The following is a 20,295-nucleotide window of genomic DNA, read 5'->3' on the forward strand; positions in this document are numbered from 1 at the left end:
CCCAGGGCGTCAGCTTCAACAACATTACTGGGGAGTTGGTTCCAGACCCCCTCTATTCTCTGTGTATAAAAGTGCCTCCTATTTTCTGTTCTGAATGCCCCTTTGTCTAATCTCCATTTGTGACCCCTGGTCCTTGTTTTTGCTTTTTTCAGGTCGAAAAAGTCCCTTAGGTCGACATTGTCAATACCTTTTAGAATTTTGAATGATTGAATTAGGTCGCCGCGTAGTCTTCTTTGTTCAAGACTGAATAGATTCCATTATTTTAGCCTGTCTGCATATGTCATGCCTTTTAAACCTGGAATAATTCTGGTCGCTCTTCTTTGCACTCTTTCTAGAGCAGCAATATCCTTTTTGTAGTGAGGTGAGCAGAACTGAACACAATATTCAAGATGAGGTCTTACTAGTGCATTGTACAGTTTTAACATTACTTCCCTTGATTTAAATTCAACACTTTTCACAATGTATCCGAGCATCTTGTTAGCCTTTTTTATAGCTTCCCCACATTGTCTGGATAAAGACATTTCTGAGTAAACAAAAACCCCTAGGTCTTTTTCGAAGATTGCTTCTTCAATTTCAGTATCTCCCATATGATATTTATAATGCATATTTTTATTTCCTGCGTGCAGTACCTTACACTTTTCTCTATTAAATGTCGTTTGCCATGTGTCTGCCCAGTTCTGAATGTTGTCTAGATCATTTTGAATGACCTTTGCAGCTGCAACAGTGTTTGCCACTCCTCTTATTTTTGTGTCATCTGCAATTTTAACAAGTTTGCTTACTATACCAGAATCTAAATCATTAATGTAGATTAGGAATAGCAGAGGACCTAATACTGATCCCTGTGGTACTCCACTGGTTACCTCGCTCCATTCTGAGGTTTCTCCTCTAATCAGTACTTTCTGTTTTCTACATGTTAACCACTCCCTAATCCATGTACATGTGTTTCCTTGAATCCCAACTGCGTTCAGTTTGAGAATTAATCTCTTATACAGGACTTTGTCAAAAGCTTTCTGGAAATCTAAATAAACTGTGTCATATGCTTTGCAATTATCCATTTTCGATGGTGCATCCTCAAAAAATTCAAGCAGGTTAGTTAGACGCTATCTCCCTTTCATAAAATCACGTTGACTGTCTCCCAGGATACTGTTACCATATAGGTAATTTTCCATTTTGGATCTTATTATAGTTTCCATAAGTTTGCATATAATAGAAGTCTGTAGTTACCTGGTTCAGTTTTGTTTCCTTTTTTGTGAATCGGTATTACATGTTGATTTCAAAATGTGCTCTGTCCTCGTGATGAATAGGGAAGTAAAGATTCTCAGTATGTATGTGTGTGTGTGTGTGTGTGTGTGTGTGTATGTGTGTGTGTATATATATATATATATATATATATATATATATATATATATATATATATATATATATGTTGTTATATATATGTGTGTGTGTGTATACATACATACATGTTTTCTAGATAGGCAATCATACAAATTTTAAAGAAACACTTTGGGAATCAGTACTTGGTCTTTAGTTAAGATTTTGCTGTACTAATTGCATCATTGGTCACTTTTATTTTGGACTAATGGAAATTAAGAAATAGGTATTTTACATTGTAAGTAAATTAACAGCCAGAGAGATATATAAAATGATAGTGTGTGGGTTTTTTTGTTTGTTTGTTTGTTTTTTATTTGCTTTTTTTGAGAATCTGAAACCCGGGGGTGTAAATACTTTAGGCCAATCCTGATAAAATGTTGCTATGATATTCTTAACCACACCATCTGATTGTCCACCCACACTGCTGAAATATTGTGTTTACGTGGTGGGGGATCCATAGTACTAATGAAGGACTGCTAGCATTCACTTTTGCTGTCTATTAAGTGGTTTTGAGTTTGCACAGTTAATTCTTATTGTTAGGCCATTTGTCTGTCCTTTTTGATTCATGAAAGATCACATTTCATTTTGACTTTGCAACCCTACCACCTGCTATTATACATACTGTGCCATAGAGCAGGTTGGGCAGATGCACAGTAGAGAAAAGGATGGTGACAAATTGTGTGCTTGAAATGTGCCATCATATTGGAAAAAAAAAAATAGTTTTAATTATAAACCTTCAAAGCACAGATCATTGGACAATGTGCCAATGTAAAGGACCAGCCATGAGGGGCCTCGGGGAAGTGTAGACCACCTGTCACTGAGAAGTAATTAATCCTGGAGATAACAGAACTGTGAATCTGTATGGTTATAACCTCACTGGTTGTAATCCTTGAGAAACCTGCATGCTTTGCACACAGCCTGTACAGGAGTGCTTATTGAAGTAGTTATAATGAAATAGTTGTAGACAGATTTACTCCAGGATTCACAGCTATTTCTAAATATGACTGTATAACTACAACAGACTCATTCTGGAATGTTGGCATAGTGATCAGAAAAATGAGGAAGGATTAAGGAACAAACCCTAGGGCTTTTAAACAGTGTATGCATTGGATCTAGCATCGTTGGATTGAGCCAAAAAAATACCCATCTCATGAAGCAGTCTTGTAGTGTGCCAAAGTCAACACCTCTGCTGTTCATTCATGAGTCCTGCAGGATTCACAAGGCAGACATGACCTCTGTTTTGCATTCCAGCCAGTTGATAGCACCCCTAACAGAATCCCCCTCTACAAAATCAAGTGAGTTGTGAAAACCAAGACTTTTGCAATACTGACAGCCCAGCACAACATGTGTTTAATAATTCCTTGTTTCCACACTCTCCTCCAGGGCCAAATATCACAGGTTAAGATCCCCTGCAAATCATGAGCGTATTCAAACAGTATTTGAACACATAATAAGATCTTAAGTGACAAGTTATTTGTTGTGAATAAAGAGTACCCCAAAATTCAAGGCATGTATTTACAAAATAAATGGCATGAGCCAGCCTAGGAGATGCAGTGCCAACAACCCACTGCTTGTCTTTAGAAAATCAAGCCCTGACTTATCCAATTTGTTTGTTTGTTGCAGCTGTAGTTAAAAATGGGTTTCTTGCTAGTGTACATGTGCATTGAATAATTGATAATGCCAAAGCACTACAGAATTCGAATTTGCCTTTGCTTCTGTCCTTGAGTTAAAACATGTCATTTAATGAGGAAGGAAATCTATTTATTTTTTATTTTTTTTAGTACCGGCAGGTGTTTCACACTATAGTGCAGCTTGTGCTTTTAGTTGGCAAGAGATACACAGAGTGGTCCTGAGTAAATGGAAACTTTGTTTATGCTTTGACAATATCTATAAAAAATCACTTAATCCAATAAAGTCATAAGGCCAACATGTACCTGTAGCAGCTATATTAGGTTGGAAATTGAGTTCAAGGGTACATTTCGCTAGATGTATTCTCATAATCCTTTATTCTAAGTTGGTCTCTGAGATATTAAACCTGTTTCTTCTCTGGCAGACTGTACGAGATATGTGATATCTGCCACTTAGGTGTTACAAAACAAAAGCCACTATTTAAAGCACAGTTAAAAGTGGTGGTGTGACTTTGTAGTCAACCACATTTTTATATAAATAAATAAATTCAGAAGGAGGTGAGAGTTCAACAATATTTTACAAGGTGCATAACTCGTGATCAGAACACTTCAATGCTTTATGTACCTTTTTTTTCCAAAATTTGTCCCAAAATTTAGTTTTAATTGACTATTTTCTATTTCTGTATAAAGTTCTAGTGCCATTTTAACACCTGAGATTGTTGGAAGTGCTGTCTGTTTGAAAATGGCTTTGCTTGAGGCTGGTCCTATAGTTGTCACATTTCATTATTCACTCTTGTGTAAGTACAGACATACTGTATTTTGTACCTGCTATTTTGTATTTTAACATAGTGAATTTGAAATGCCATTTTTCAGAGTCTAATCCACTTTTTCAAAATACCAGCCACTTCTCTGATATGTAATACAGTACTGTATGCTGAAACCATGCAGGACCTTTTAACCTCTGTTAAATTATGCTACAATCTGATCGGCAAGCTATTCATATTAAAAGTGTGTTGAAGGATGAAGAGTGGATTTACATTAGACTCCTGTATATATAGAGGGGTCCGTCATTGAAGTGGTGTGCACTGCATTTGATTTTAAACAGGAGAAACAAACATTTAGTTGGATCTTTGTTTTATATATCATTATTGAGATCTTGGTAATGCTTATTTGGTAGAGTAGACGTCCACCTTTTAACTAATTGCTAAGAGTGAAAATAAGTCAAACTTCACCATCTTTGAAAAGTGTGCTTCACCAAGGTTTGCAGTATTCATTCATTTTCGTTGTGCTTCCTGGTGGATTTTTTACAGGGATTACTTTTTCAAAAACTAACAAACCCACTGTAGTTATTTGTACATTTTACCAAACACTTTTTTTTGTGATTTCTGATGGCCTTTAAACACAACATTAACCTGTTAAAAAATGCAGACAGCTTTAATTTGCCATCTGTTGAAACTAATGTTTTTATTTGATTACGTGGGCCTGAAATCCACAGCTTTTCTTGTCATTGTTTGCATGCCACGCAAATAATGATCCCATATCTGGGAACTACATTTTCATGTGTAATAATAACAAGGCATAGTGTGATGGTGATTTTGATCAAAATTGAATAAAGTAGAGAGCAAACCATTAGCTTTTCAGACTCCTTATAATCAGTGATGAAAATAATGGTGCAGCATATCCGATTCTCACCCAGTAATAAGTTAATTGGAACATATCCCATGATTCATTTTATGTGAATTGGCTATTGGTTAAAAAGTAATTAATGTTACTGTATTACATTTACAAATGAAATGAATCTTTGTATTGATTAAGAACAGATGCAGTGGCTGTGGAGTGGTATGTGGTTTAGGAAATATGACTAACCATTCTAATTACTATGACATAATAACACAAAAGGTGGCTATCCCTGTGCAAAATGAATCCTCCAGTAATATACTGTTTCTGCTGTCTCTATTCCAGTTAAGCGATACAGGACTCAATCAGTGTATTTTGAGAGAACAGTCTTCCAATTCAGTAAGACCCAGGATGGAGCCGAGGCACACCCGAGGCATCCTCTAGTTAGCTACTGTATGACAAGTGCTCTGGCCTTTCCTTGTTGTAATGTCCTGGTTCTTAATTAAAAAAGAAAAAAGTGTCAGTTAAGTGCCTCTTCTGTTGTGAGTTTGACTTAATTTGGCTCAGTGAAGGCTGCTGTCAATGGACTCTTTATGACGCTTGTTTATCCACACTGTAACGTATTGTTTTTGTTGCAGGATGACAGGGTTTTGAATCTCAGTGAAGAGAGATTCCAGTTGTCATATGATTTTCATAAGTATGTGTTTTGCCAATGAAAAGTCGAAATGAATCCTATTTCCATGCAGTAACGTCCATTTGCTTGTTTTTTTATTTACAGGATGGAGGCTTGCTGATAAACAACCCATCTGCATTGGCAATTCATGAGTGTAAATGTCTGTGGCCAAATACCCCTTTGCAGTGCGTGGTATCTCTGGGGACCGGACGCTATGAGACTGAGGGCAAGAACAATGCCACCTACACAAGTCTCAAAACAAAATTAACTAATGTGATCAGCAGTGCCACTGACACAGAAGGTGAATCAAGTGTTACTCGTGTTTCTAAAAAAACAAACAGGATGTGAAATATAGCTCATCGGTAGCTGTTATTACTCGGGATGTAAAACCTTTCAGATTGTGATCTAGATATAAATGACTTGCCTTGTCTGTGGACTATAGGCATGTCACAAAGAAGGCTGCAGTGGGTGACGTCACACCAGAAATAGGAACCAACACAGAAGAGAGACAGAGAGGTGGAGTTTTGGTGAACCTGAGCGCTTGCTTGTGCTCAGCATTTAACAAATGAACAGACAGAAAATAAAAGGTTGTAAGACAAACAAAACACAGGACACGGCACTTTAGCCGAAACAAAGAGACAAACAAAACAGACTACACAGACAAACACGGTAGGCTGAAATCAATTATTTACATTACTTTCTTCTCTCCACACCCATTCTGCACTCACCCAACACACAACCCAAGTGAGTGAAAACATGCTGCTTTTATGCAGCTGTACCGAGACTCGATTGCTAATCAATCATTCAATTGGAGTCTCAGGACAACTGCACATGAATTAATAAGTGCAATTCCCTGTGCTCATATATTAATACATTTGACCTGCACATGAAGTTCTGTGCAGTCCTCGTGCCTAAATACAAGTATACATTTTAAACACTCATGCGCATACCAACATATTACATCCCGTGTACCAATGACTATACACCAATATTAACACACTACACACAACATACAACACAGAAATACACCCGGGGGCGGGGCAACATTGCCACAAGGCGTCATTGACATTGGGATTAAAACCTGCAGCCGATGAGGTCATCAGAGTTATTTATATTCTAGAGAATAACCCATGCTGTGAAGTTTTTTGTTTTTTTCAAATTGTGATTTGCATATTGAAGAAGCACAATATAGACAGGAGTTTATACATATACAATTATAGTTCACTACCTTTAAGTACTACTTCCTTAATACACAGTCGATGCATCCTTGCCTTCCTGTGCCGCCTGCATGCACTCACTCCTGTGGAAGAGCTCAATGTAAAGTGCCTAAAAGTAACCATTTAAATAGTGTTGTTCAAGCATCCATTGTTAATAAAGGAGGTGGCTGATAAATCCACACTTCCCAGTAGTTGCACAGTCAAACCTATTCTCGGCAGCTGCTAAAAGGTTCAATAGTCTTGGGAGAGTGAAAATGTATGAAAGTTAGATGTTCCAGGTTTGCAGGTATACCGTGTAGAGTGCTGTCTCCAAAGGTGATTCATGGGAATAGAGTATAATTGCATCTGTAGTCACCAGGAAGGATGCCATTTAATGCATGCTTTGGGACCTTTCAAGAGTATAGACTGCTGTTCCAAGCCTTGATGGGCTTACAGTAAAGAGTTCATTAATTCCAAAATGCTGTGTTGAATTTATTAATTTGAGTATTTAAAGAAAATGTAGAGAATATGACAATACAGTTGCAATGGCTGGTCTCAATAACACACAGCAAGTGGCAAGTACACCTCAATAATAATAACTGCGATGACTATTCTTCTCAAGAACTAAAATCGCAAAGAAAACAACACAACAACATCCTGGTGGTTTATGTCAGTGATAACTCTGTGATCCATTAATAATAGGAACCGTGTGGCTTCCAATACGGAGTGCTTCATCTACACTTGTTGCACAGATTTGTTTCTTACCACAAAGATCAAATAAGTAGCCTTTATTTAAAAAAAATAAAAATAAAAAAAAGCAAATAAATACAATTAAAATAAAATAATGTGGAGCACATAAAATAGTGAGCTTCCTCCGCTGAATGAAATATTTCCTTGGCAGATTTTGTAAATTCTGTTTTTTTCCTGCTTGGTAAAGAAATTCCACCCAGTGTTTTGCTTGGATGCAATTATACTGTATTCATGAGACAGAATTTAGTGATCAGGAATGGCACTTTTAATGAGAACATTGAGTATTTAGAAATAGTGTGTAATTTTAGATACCGTAAACGTTAGACTTGAAGTATCACTAAACTAATAGTCATTATTGGGATGTATTAAGTCGTATTACATGTCATGATGGGTTGAGCATGGATATCTTTGTTTAGTTGCTATCTCTTATTACATGTGCTACATTTACAGAAATCCAGGGGACTCTTATCAGAGAAGAGAACTGCATCAGATATCAGGTCTGAGCTGCAGTAACTAGAATGTATTGCAGAAGACTCCCACACTCTTGCACATCATTGCATGGGGAGGAAGAGAATGTATATAACCTGCATGAAAAAGCAAAGAGTAATCTGTGTAAACTAAATCTTTCTTTTTTCCCCCCTTCATTTTAGAGGTTCACACAATGCTTGATGCCTTGTTGCCTCCCAATACATATTTCCGTTTCAACCCTCACTTGAATGAGGATATACAGTTGAATGAAAACCGGAAAGAAAAACTGAACCAGTTGCAGACAGAAGGGACTCGTTATCTGGAGAGGAACGACGAGAAGCTTAAAAAAGCTGCTGAAATACTAGTGCAGGACAAGACGACTTTTCAGAGTGTAAATGACTGGATAAAATGTAAAAGTGACATGTATGATGGCCTGCCACGTTTATCAAAATTGTAATGACACTAACAAAGCTAAAAATTGAGAACTCTGCTTAACTGAAGTTGAGTTCAGCCCAGTTGGTCTAAGTGGAAAGTAAGGGAACAAGTCAAGTGTAGGAAACATCATGACTTCCAGAGCAGTAGAAGACTGGAGCCGTGTGTTTCAGTCATGCAGAAGCTGAATATTGCTTTACTGTAATTTCGATCAAGATTCGTTTTGTTTTCTGGAAAAAGCACTTGACAGCAGTGTAATTTTAATGCAATAGTGTCATCAATGTCCTTTTTTTTTGTTCTTCTTGTGATTTATTTAAATCTGTTTCAGTTATTTGACAACATAATGTAGATTTTTTTTTTGAAATTGTTATTATATGTAATCACAAACGTAGTGTGCCATACTTCCTTTCCCCTTGCCCTCTTGTTTTCATTATACCATTGATATTGAAATATGATTAAACCAACGAGCATGCGCTAAATGTACCATTACAATTCCACAGTTTCTGTGTTTCCAGTCTCATTTGAAGGTTCCACTAAATGTTTTTATTTTGTTAATAGGAATGTGTTTTTCTATAATGCTTGATTGATCCTATAATTAAGTTAAAATAAATGCATGTATTTTAACAAATGACAGTCAAGTTCCTCTATACATGTGCTAGTTGTAAATTACACAAGAAGAGAATGCTTATATTTACCTCATATGTGTGCAAGTTGTAATACAGGTATATTCAAAACCGTTGAATATTCATAAGAACATGACATGGAAAAGATACAGACAGATATTGCCCCTGGGCTTGGGTGGATGTATTTTTTAAGGTCTTCATAATGTAGTGTGTTATATTACACTATGGGTACACTATGCACAGTTGACCAGCACTATTTGTCTTTATTTTAAAGACAGGTGGCCACTCTGCTGCTTTGTTGGAAAGACCATGTCTAGTCAAAGGTGTTTTGTGACCCGATGACAAGGTTGCATTCTGCTGTTTTTAATGTACTGAATTTTGGGATTGTGGGACCCCACCTCAAGACGAATGTTAACCCCATTGTCCTGCACAATGTTCCTGAACAACCCATGCTGGTAACCCTATACTCTTGTCCCCAGTTGTTTGCTACCTCCACTTAAGAATTTCCATTGCTCTGCACATCCACTGCAACTAAATGAAGTAGTGAAGAGACTTTATAATCACCCTGTATATTCTCAACAGTTTTAAGTAGCACAGTAAGGCTTCTGTTTTGACACATTTAATTTCTGTTGCATTTAAAGTTGACCATGTTTAGAAAGGAAGGTTTGTTTTGTATGTCATTTCTATGAAACAGTATCTATTGTGTTGTATGGTAGGTTAGTTAAAATAACCTATTTAAAGTCAAAGAAATAAAATATAGTTGAATGCATGATTGTTTTTTTTCTGACTACTTTTCATTTTTGTTTTATATGAATAATACCACTAATATGACAAGGTCTATTGAAATGTCATCAATGTTCAATTGTATACAATTTTTACGTTTTGGATTAATATCAACTTTATTTTTGAATAATGTGCTAAACCATATTTATTTAAACAATGGTGAAAAATTATAATCATCAAGGTTTCAGTAAATGGAACGTATGATATACTAAATGACTGACTACAATTGCTGCTAAGCAAACAAAGAAAAACTAATTTTAAAAAATTAAAATGCTTTATGTTTGTATCATTTACTGGTTCAGAGTAAAACAATACAAAGTAAATCTATTTTACTTAACGTTCATCAATATTTCGATGAATTTTCTATTAATGTCTAGAAAGCATCAGTACTCTATTTTGATGCCATGAAACTGAATATGTCATTTAAAAAGGACGATGCTGCTCCTCTTCTAGTGGTGTTCAGCAAAAAAATCTGAAATTCAATTTTATGGACTACTTTTGTGTCCTTTGCGACTTTCATTACAGTTAGAAAAAATATATATTTTTAGATACATGAGCAGACTCTTTGGTTTTGTGTTCTATTGTCCAGCTTAATGGAGTTCATGGAATAAAACCTTGTGGCAGGCTGGCGAGTGGATAGAGGCCCAGAGACAGTCTGTAGTTCAAAAAAATAACTATTTTATTATAAATAAACACAAAAATGAAAGGGCACAAGGGCCAAAGTAAAGGGATTTAAACACAAATAAAGCAAGACAAAAAGCAAAAATAACAATTTCCAGGTTGGGCAATGCCTTCACTGGATTCAAACTTTCAAACCTACAAACAAAACACCAACCTGCTTCCTCAGCTCCCTCTTCCTAAATGAGGAACAGAGGCCTCCTTATATGTCAGGTGGCTGGGCGCTGATTGATCGTTAATTAAACTAATCATCTAATCAACCCCAGCCACCTGAACACAATGAACCCAGGCAGGTAGGGGAATTTAACCCCATCCCTGCCAATTTCTAAAGGGCAGAGCTGTGCTCTGCCACAAACCTATTAAACAAACAAGATTATTTTAACAATAACTGTATTTGATGATCTGTTCCAAAAATATGTTTAGCCTCTAACTGGTAGAGCAAGAATGTTTTCACTTTTTGACTGCCTGTCTCACTACATATATTAAAATATTGTCCTGTTTTGTATTTTCATGTTGGAATGTTTAGAGCTGTCCAGAAACATAAGGTGAAAGGCTGTGGCAGAACCCTAGATTTCCCAGAAAGTTCCGTCCACTAAATGTCAACAGTAGTTATTTTTTTTCCATCCTTTGGAAACGTGAAGAGTGTTAGACTGGAGTATCTAGCGTTAAGAGTGACTTTCAAAAGCACAAACCAGTGATAGTTTGCAAGGAGGTGAAACCAGAACCAGTTATATCCAAAGTATAATCGTTTTTTTTTTTTGGGGGGGGGGGGTTTCTCGCCTAAAGGAGCACACATTTTATGCAAAGCAATTCATCTATTTGTAGTAAATGTATTCTCGCATTTCATGTGAAGTTAAAGGGTAGTTAGTTTAATTCATACTCCTCAAGTCGTAAAAAAAAAAAAAAAAAAAGTGTCTTTAGTATGAATATATTTTTCTCTTTATATGGCAGTATTTACGCTTCAGTGCAATTCATGTTAATATTCTGCCTCATTAGATTTGAATTGGTTCTAACAAAAGTACAGTTGGAAAAAGTATTAGGACATTCTGGTGAGCTATGTTGATAGACATGGTTAATCTTAAATAACCTAGCCCTGGCCCTTAGAGCCCACAACATGACAAAAAATAAGTAAATAATCATTTCCTAGATCCTTCACAAAGAACAGTATCTTAAAGCACAATCATTGAAATACATACACCTATTAATCACATTGGCATAAATTTCCCCACTATTTTGGCACATTTTGGAATGTGAAGCAAAGATAGACTTTGGTTTAACCTCTTGTCAGAAAAGAATGAACCTGTAATGGAATAATATAGGGTTAATATACCATGAGCATTCATCTAATCCCTAGAGATGGAACAAGCTGGCAGTTTATTTGCTGACCTTTAATATTTGAAGGAAAATGTTAAAATACAGCTTAAGACTAACTTCCTCTTATTTTTCAGACAGATGTATAATTATATGAGGTTTTGTCTAGTTTCAGTGTGAGATGGAGCTCATTCTGTGTGGCACAAGCACGCCAGCCTGGAAACTGGTGACATCATTTATGCAAATGTGATACAAATATTGAGATAATTCCAAAGTTGCATGTTGACATGCTGTCCTTAGTGATCTCAGATATTTGAGTGAGGATCTTGAATTATTTTTTGTTTATCTGTAATTAGTATCTGCTCTAATATGATTAACTGTCTCATACCTTTCCTGTCTCGTACCTTTCCTAAAACAAATTAATGATTGAATTAAGATGACCTAATGGGTGATCCCTGGTAAGTATAACTGGTATACACATGAATTCATAATTAAAATAAGCTTGTTTAGGTAACATACATGCAACTAATATTTGGATACAAGGGACAGTGCATCCTACAGACATAATTTCCAACACCACCTCCATGTTGAAACTGTACACTGACGCTGGTATTGGCGCGGTTGGATCAGCAGAGAGCCTGGTAGCGAAACTTTTCAGTCCAGTGTTGTATCATATTGGCAGGGCAGCATGGTGGCAGTCTATGCATATGTGTATTGATTGCTTGTGGATAAAGTCGGGTGCTTTAGCCACCAATTGATTTTTTGGGTATGATTGCAGCAAGGTCATTTATTCAGTTTATTATAAACATTTCAAACACAGACACATTGTGTTACCCAGCGCTCTACTCACTTAGCCCTCACAGAGACCCATATCTGTTTTGATGGCTCTGGTGGTTAAAAGCAAGGAGATCAGCTGAAGTATAGAAGTTGAATGGCAGTGAATATGTAAGTTACAAAGACACTGACCCTAAATCAAGAGCACTGAACATCCCCATTTCGTAGCATTGAATCAGTGCCTACTGAATTAAATACATCAAACCTAACCTGAGTTATCCTTATAGCAGAAATCATTGTATTATTCTGGTTCATTCAGCATGTGCAAAATATAACTGGCAGTAATAATGTGCTTGTGTGATGCCAATTAATAGATACATTGATCTACCATAATCATGCTTCGAACTGACTTCTGTTTCTCTGTAATGTGACTAATACTGCATTTTTTTTTTTCAGATACTAGCTGTTCGCCTCTTCCTTTGATTCTAATAATGTTGCAAAATAATACAGTATGCAGGTACAGAAATGTATGTTTGACTATGGGTCCTCATCATGGAAGCTGAACTGATGTTATTTACTACAGTTATTATTATTATTATTATTATTATTATTATTATTATTATTATTAATAATAATAATAATAATAATAATAATAATAATAATAATTATACTGAGAGATAGCACAGTCCATTGCAGCTGTGGTTGGTATTTTAATATTTAAATACAGTTATGACATGTTCAGGCTGTGAATCATGTTTTATTATCGATTGATAGTGCATGAATTGCAAAAAATATATACATAAAAATGTATAAATTATATAAATAAAACATGGTCTTGCTGTAACTCTGGTTTTGGGCTACTATATTTAAGTTAAAGCAGAGAATAACATTCTTCTACTCATGCCCACAAGTGTCTCCTAAGGGTAAAAGCATCTATAAATATCCTCTGGAGTAGCATCTGTCCTGCTTTGAAACTTCCAGATGCGATGCCAGCATACTAAAGATAGTGAAAAGGGTCTGTATCTTTCTATAGAGCCATTCTTCACATCTGCTGGGAACTCACTGCACTTCAGCGGCTAATACAGGGATTGAGCAGTTTTTGTATATCCCTTCTGGATGGTCAGTTTTGATGTATGTATTTCAACCTGATGTAGGAGCGTTTGCGTGGGGTGAGTCTAGACTTTTAAATGGGTAATGTTGGTTGGGAGCAGCACGTGATGTCTATGATTTATAGTACATTTCTTTTTTTTCAAGCAAACTGTTTCAATTCAGAAGAGCATGGAATACAACAAAGCGCACAAAACCACAAACAGAAATGCATGAAACCACTTGAGTTGATGTTTTATGCAAAGAGCATTTATACAAAGCGTGTTATTACCTGAAGCTGCTGTTTGGATAATGATAGGAAATGGATTGGGGCAATTTCACTCACAATGTGAAAGTACTTGAAAGTAAATGCATGCAAACCTGGTCTTGTTGTTTCAGGAAACTGGGCTGGTTAAGCTGGCCCAATAAAATTAGATCAATTAAAAATCTGTTAAGTCAGCTGGTTGATGTAGCTCTTCAACCAGGTCTATTTTATATACTTGGTGGGTGCCCCGTAGGAGGCAAGAAAATATGTTTTCAAAGTCTTAACTTACAGCAGAGTTTAATAAAACCAGTTCCACTACAACACCAGCCATGCAGAATAAACTTCAACCCTAGAAGAAATAATTGGTATATCACTAGTTTGAGTAATTCTTCCTGTTCAGCAATAATGGTTTCACACTCTCTGTATTTTGCCTGAGGCACATAACAGTATTTGCTGTGTGAAAACTATCCATCATTGTATTGCATGCCATCATATCACCAGAGGCAAAATGGCTTTGAAGTGGTACTGTAATAATGTGACCAATAGTTAAAAAAAAAAACATTAGGGATATCCTATTATAGTTATATCCAAATAGGCAGCATTCTCTGTATATTAGCTCAGTTGGTTTCTATAATAATGTGCATCTTAATCATAGTTTGATGGAAATTTGTGGCATATACCTTCCAACTTGTTTATTTATTTATTATGATACACTAAAAGAAAAGTGGTTTGCACAATTGGCTAGCTATTCTTTTACAATATATAACAAAGGGAACCAGCTGTTACCCAGATGATCACAAGAAAGAAGAGGCATACAGCATTCTTTATTATAGACGCTCGCCCACTGCCACGGGTGTCGCTGCAGTCTCAGATGCACAGAGCGTGCGCAGGATGACTTTCCCGTCGATTTACAGGGAGTTGGAGCTGGTGGAAGAGGACCAGAGTCTGTTGGTGTGAAACAGCGCTACAAGAATCTAACAAACAGCGAAAAACCAGAACACCCCAGTCAGTGCACAGAAAAGAAACAGGCACCCATCGCTTTCCAGACACCGGTGAGCAATGCATCTTTTTTCTTTCAGAATTTTCCAAGGGGTGTGGATTTTCTTTTAAAAAACAGCATTAGGTACACTAAACATTTGATAAGAAAAGACGCATTAGCTGCAGTAGTTGACAACATGAGACGGAGGATGGTTTTCACTCGAGCTATTTCCCATAGCAACCGAGGATGTCTAGGAAATGTGTGTATTGGTGTGAAATGCAAAGGCCCCAAGAAAAACAAATATGTTTTGCAGGTATAGTGTAACATGGTCATGATGAAATTTCAAATAATGCGTAATGTGATGATTACACCTTTAATTAATTACCGTAGATGGTACATTTTGCGGCTAATATGAATTATTTAAAGGGAGAGATTGCTTAAGTATTAAAATATGCATGGATCATTACACATTAGCCTACCTACACGAACAGTACTTTGCAAAAAATAACCAATTATTAAAATTACTGTTTATTTTATTTTGGGGTGATTTAATACCTTAATTTTTTCAGTTCGAGACATAATGGTGGTATTTTTAATTGCATATTTAGTCGATACTGTACAATTCCCACGTAACGGTATTTATTATAATTATTAATATAGTTGTATTAAAATAATGAATATGTTTGTTTACATATTCCCGTTATGAAACAAATAATAGGGCATTCAAAGTAATAATTTAATTTTATGATAGCAGCAGCCATTTGTAGGTATATCATTCCCAAAATATTGGAGAGCCGCGCGGACTGCAATTTTCTTTTTGTGATTTCTTTTTTTTTTTTTTTTGTGAGGGGCAGTACATACTGTAGTTAATTGTTAACTACTGTGCAATTCGTGTTCTCTAGCGTTTTCGAGGTCTTGTAGTTTAGTTCCAATAATATAAATATAAGATTGTTTTCTAACGGCGTATTACTAAGCTGCATATAGGCTACTTTACAGTACAGTACAACGCTCACTCTGACAAAGACACAATCATGTTGCTTTGTACTGTAGTCTGAAACTGATAACTGATTATGGTTATGCTTTATGAAAACTGATTTTTTAAAATCGTTATTAGACTTTTGGGAGAATGCATGGAATTATTACCGAGATGAGAAATATGTACATTGATTGCAGTACAATTATAGTGATATTTATGACTCAATCGAAATAATAATTTGATATGTAACTGTATGTACATATGGGACATTTATCATTATAAAAACATATTTTTTGTAAATTAAGGTTACTTATTATTTTAAAAATCTGTTATCTCCCAGGTGCTGTTTGCAATGTGGTTTCAGGCTCCAGTGGCCCTTTTAGAGGTTTTTCAAACAAATGTCTGTAGATTTATGCAGAGCAAACATTTACCCTTTTCCGAACTCATACACACGTCTGCTACCCATGGTGCGTGAGGTCTCGCATTGATTCCAGCTACGGTCGATTTACTAATACCAAACTATACATATCAACCTACAAACCTAAAATTTGGGGGCATTTTAAGTTTTCAATTACACCAACTGTTAAAGAACAGTAGCGCAATCCTCACTGCTCACGTCCTCCTGTACCTTGTTTTTCAATAGTTAAATCTTTTGGAGGAAAGTGACAACTGACAATGGGCAACGGGCGTCTCAAAGACACACACACACACACACACACACACACACATGAAATGTACTGCACAACAAGTGGTGTCCGTAACATTCCTATACCCTTTGCAAATAGTGAAAGTCATGGAAATAGACTACAGCAGGTAGGAAGGGTGGTTTATTCATTAGTCAAAGTGACCTCTGTCTGTTTGTATTGCACTTGTGGATAATATCTTCTTTCTGACACATCTGAAAGCCTTATGGAACTACACGTTGTATTCTTCATTGCAGTTATCCAAAGATTGTTTGAAAGCATTGGGTATTCAACTCGTTTGCCAATCCGTGATTTACAGAAAGTGGTTTAAAATCTATCAACATACTGCTTGTGTAGAGATTAAAAAGCCAGTTGTATTTATATTTGGAATGAAATCTAAGTACAAGTAGCATAAAGACCTGAAACAAATCCATGGGAACAAACTGTAGGAGGCAGTGCTGTGTGCAAGACGGTAATGAATTTCACTTATTTTTCCAGTGTAGGCTGTTAAGCATGCAAACAATTTTATCAATGTGAGCGTATTGTGTTTTTTATTATCTAGTATGCTTAGTTAAGAGGAATTTTACATGATGTCCCTTCAAGAATATGCAGTAGATAGCTACAAACAACAGATACACATTCATAGACAGACAACAAGCTGGAGAGGTGTTAAGTTCTCAAAACTTTAAAAGTGTGGAGTTTTATACTGTCCTTAGCAAACAGAACCTTAGTAGGTGGTGTCTGTATAGAGGTTGATTTCTCATTTACTCATTGTAGGACAGTGGATGGGAGGGAAAAAAAAAAACCAATGTTCAACTCTTATTATATCTATTTGTTGCAGACATTTTTTAGGGTAAAAGTGAAGAACAAATATATCCCACCCAGTCATTCTGCATTGGTAGCAAATAGATAACTTTTACATGCACTTGCTAATTAACATCATAAAGTATTTGAAGAGGGGATGCTTACATTTTCAGGGATACCAAGGTGTTTAGTAAGACAACAATCAGTCTGAGCGAGGTAAAATATGAACCACTGTCTCCACAAACCAACAGTGGATTTATACCTTTTTGAGTCACTACATAGTACCATGCTATGGTTGCCAGATGTGTCAACAACACTGTACAGAACATTGTCTACTGTAGGAAGGAATCAAGCAGGTTGAACTGGGGGATCATTTTGTCGGCTTGATGTTATTGTAAGCGGATCTCATTAATCTCTGTTGGGTATCGATATTGTTTTACCCATAAGCAAGATTAATTCAAATACTGTGTGTACAGCACCAGTACATACTGTAGTTAATTGTTAACTACTGTGCAATTTGTGTTCTCTAGCGTTTAAGGTCTTGTAGTTTAGTTCCAATAATATAAATATAAGATTGTTTTCTAATGGCGTATTACTAAGCTGCATATAGGCTACTTTACAGTACAGTACAACGCTCACTCTAACAAAGACACAATCATGTTGCTTTGTACTGTAGTCTGAAACTGATTATGGTTATGCTTTATTATGGTTTGACTTGTTTCTGTGTCTAGGCACCATACACTGCTCCCAAATCACCAACCACAGTGAGAAATGCAGCCCCAAATTTGAACACAACAGTGCATCAATCTACAATACATACAGTAGCTACTGTGCATTTTTTTAATCTCACAGCAGTTACCCTACCTAACCTGCCATTCACAATATATTGATTCATCAGTAGTATAATGTTGTTTTTTGTTTTTGTTTTTTTGGTCAATTTCCTCTTTGTGGATATAATTTATTCATAATACTACTGGTATGAGAGTAGCCATTACAGCCACCTACAGAACATTACATTTTACTGTTACTTGTTAGTCACCAGCAATAGTTGCAGTGCTATACTCTCTTCCATTGAAGACTGTCTAAGCTCTAGAATCATGTACCTCAATAGAATGCTGAAAGAAAAACAGGGAACAAAGGAAGCCTGTTTTCTCTGTCCCACTTGCTGGGCTGTTGTCCTTGCCCTTTCTAGTGAAGTAGGGGCTACTGCTGGATCAGAGTTGAGGGACATTACAAAAGAATTCAGACATTATGTCACAATTTGAATTACAAGTTAGTTCTGGTGCTTTCCCAGTATGTTCTCATACACTGCGATCCTAGTATCTGTATAACTTCTGGGCAACATATGTTAGTGGTGCAGCACTGTAGTGGAAGGATCTGTGCAATCCTATAGTAGCAGTTGTGCATTCAGCTCTGTGTAACAGTCCACACTGAGAAGCCTGTTGTTTGGTGAGTTCTCTTGGAAGCATGGGCTAGATTAGACACTGCATAACACTTGAGGCATTTGCATAGACTTAAGAAGAGGCCCTTTAAGTTGGCAAGGATGCTGGGCCACTTGTGTTGCTTAATTGCTCTGCAAATACTCATCCAAATTTACTCTGGTTTTAAAACCACCACAAAATCATCATCTAAATACATTTCTATTGTATTTTTTTTATTGAGACCAAAACAAAATTACCCTCTGTTTATACAAGTACTGTATAGTATGTGGATTTGAACCGTGTGTCTTAATACATTAAAAGCATATGTCAAGCAGTCTGTGCCCTTTTTTAAGTTGTGGTCAATAAAATATTGACTTCGTTAAGAGCTGTTTCTCAGAAGGCAATGTTTACCCAAATGCATGTCATACTGTTGGTATCTCATTTACTTATTGAGTATGACTCAAAACTCTGCTGCAAGTCTCATGTTTCTAGTTCAGTGGTTTTGAAAGATAGAACTGAAGGCTGTAGGGACCAACATAATCTGGAAGCTTTCTGCTGGAGAAAGCTTTGTGGCTTGTCATTTCTTATAGCAGACAGATAAGGATTGTTATATAACTTTTATCTCTTTTCTTTACTGAATATAGTTATTACTTAATCTGTATTCTTACAAAGGTTCTATGTAACTGCAGACAGATAACAGCGATCTGTGTGTATTATAACTTTTATTTCGCGTCTTCTTGTTACTGACCATATAGTTATACTTAATCTGTATGACTAAGTGCCACCTTAGTTTATTTGGCACAGGTCCATGTTCTGTTGTTCATACAAATATATATATATATATATATATATATATATATATATATATATATATATATATATATATAATATATATATATAGCACGTGTACCCCTTTAGCATATCTAGCTAATTAAGCAGAGCAAAAAACCAAGAAAAGAGAAGGAGTACTCCTTAATGAGGCTTTTTGTACTGCACACCTGTGGATGTATCCGTGTATTATTGGGTATCAAACTGAGGCAACGTTGTGGCCACGAAAACCACTATTACATGGTGCTGTGTGATTACTGTATCCTGATTTTTTATTATTTTTTTATTAAATAGTGTTACATTTGATCACATATGCACATATTAATGAAGCATCCCAAAAGTATATTCAATAAAAATACATATAAATATGAATTTCTTAACATTCCTCTTCACTCAACACATTTCATTACGATCAATATCAGTTGCATAATGTTTTTTTCTGGTTATATTTTTCCAGTCTTACCCAGGTGTCCTCGACTTATTTATTCCGGTTGGAAGGTCAATGATAGACAATGTAAATAATGGCTCTATCAGTAAGTTAGCCTTCTCTTGTCCATTTAGCCTTTTAGCTGTGACTTTTTAGGCTGCCATTTTTAGTAATGGAATTTTCAATGCCTCAAACTCAAGACCATTTCCTCTTTATGTCTTATTGATTTCAGTCATTATAACATAGTCATATAAAGTACTTCAATAACAGTCTAGTTACATAAACTTGAATGTGAATTTTATACTGTGTAGCCCAGTGGTCTAGTATCATGTTGTTGTGAGAAAGCATGATCTATACCGGCATAATCTATGTCTGGGCTGCTGCACGATTACTGAAGACTGAGGTCAAAAACTCATTAAGATCATAACATTAGTGTGCAAAACCCATTCTCCTCTCCTACCACAACCAATCAAAGGAAAATTCTAATCTTGCATGCTAAGAAATGTTTTGAATCATCCA

General features: G+C 36.0%; 2 protein-coding genes across 21 annotated transcripts in view; both read left to right on the plus strand.

Moving 5' to 3' along the window:
• The window catches only part of LOC121319966 (calcium-independent phospholipase A2-gamma-like), a 29,740-nt gene extending 20,210 nt beyond the window's left edge, over positions 1–9,530 (plus strand). The window contains exons 9-10 of the mRNA XM_041257974.1: positions 5,398–5,593; positions 7,889–9,530. Coding sequence (XP_041113908.1) covers positions 5,398–5,593; positions 7,889–8,163 — 471 coding nt within the window. The 3' untranslated portion in view covers positions 8,164–9,530. The remainder of the gene's footprint in view (positions 1–5,397; positions 5,594–7,888) is intronic.
• Positions 9,531–14,533: 5,003 nt separating this feature from the next.
• LOC121319967 (neuronal cell adhesion molecule-like) overlaps positions 14,534–20,295 on the plus strand; it is a 100,028-nt gene continuing 94,266 nt past the window's right edge. For 8 of the 20 annotated variants that reach the window (XM_041257977.1, XM_041257987.1, XM_041257984.1 and 5 more), the window contains exon 1: positions 14,536–14,710. The gene's annotated coding sequence lies outside the window, so the exon portion shown is untranslated. Of the gene's footprint in view, positions 14,711–20,295 lie in introns of all 20 variants that reach the window. The other 12 variants (XM_041257975.1, XM_041257981.1, XM_041257982.1 and 9 more) reach the window with 3 other exon arrangements.

This window comes from Polyodon spathula, chromosome 8 (assembly GCF_017654505.1).
Source record: "Polyodon spathula isolate WHYD16114869_AA chromosome 8, ASM1765450v1, whole genome shotgun sequence".
Lineage (NCBI taxonomy): Eukaryota > Metazoa > Chordata > Actinopteri > Acipenseriformes > Polyodontidae > Polyodon > Polyodon spathula.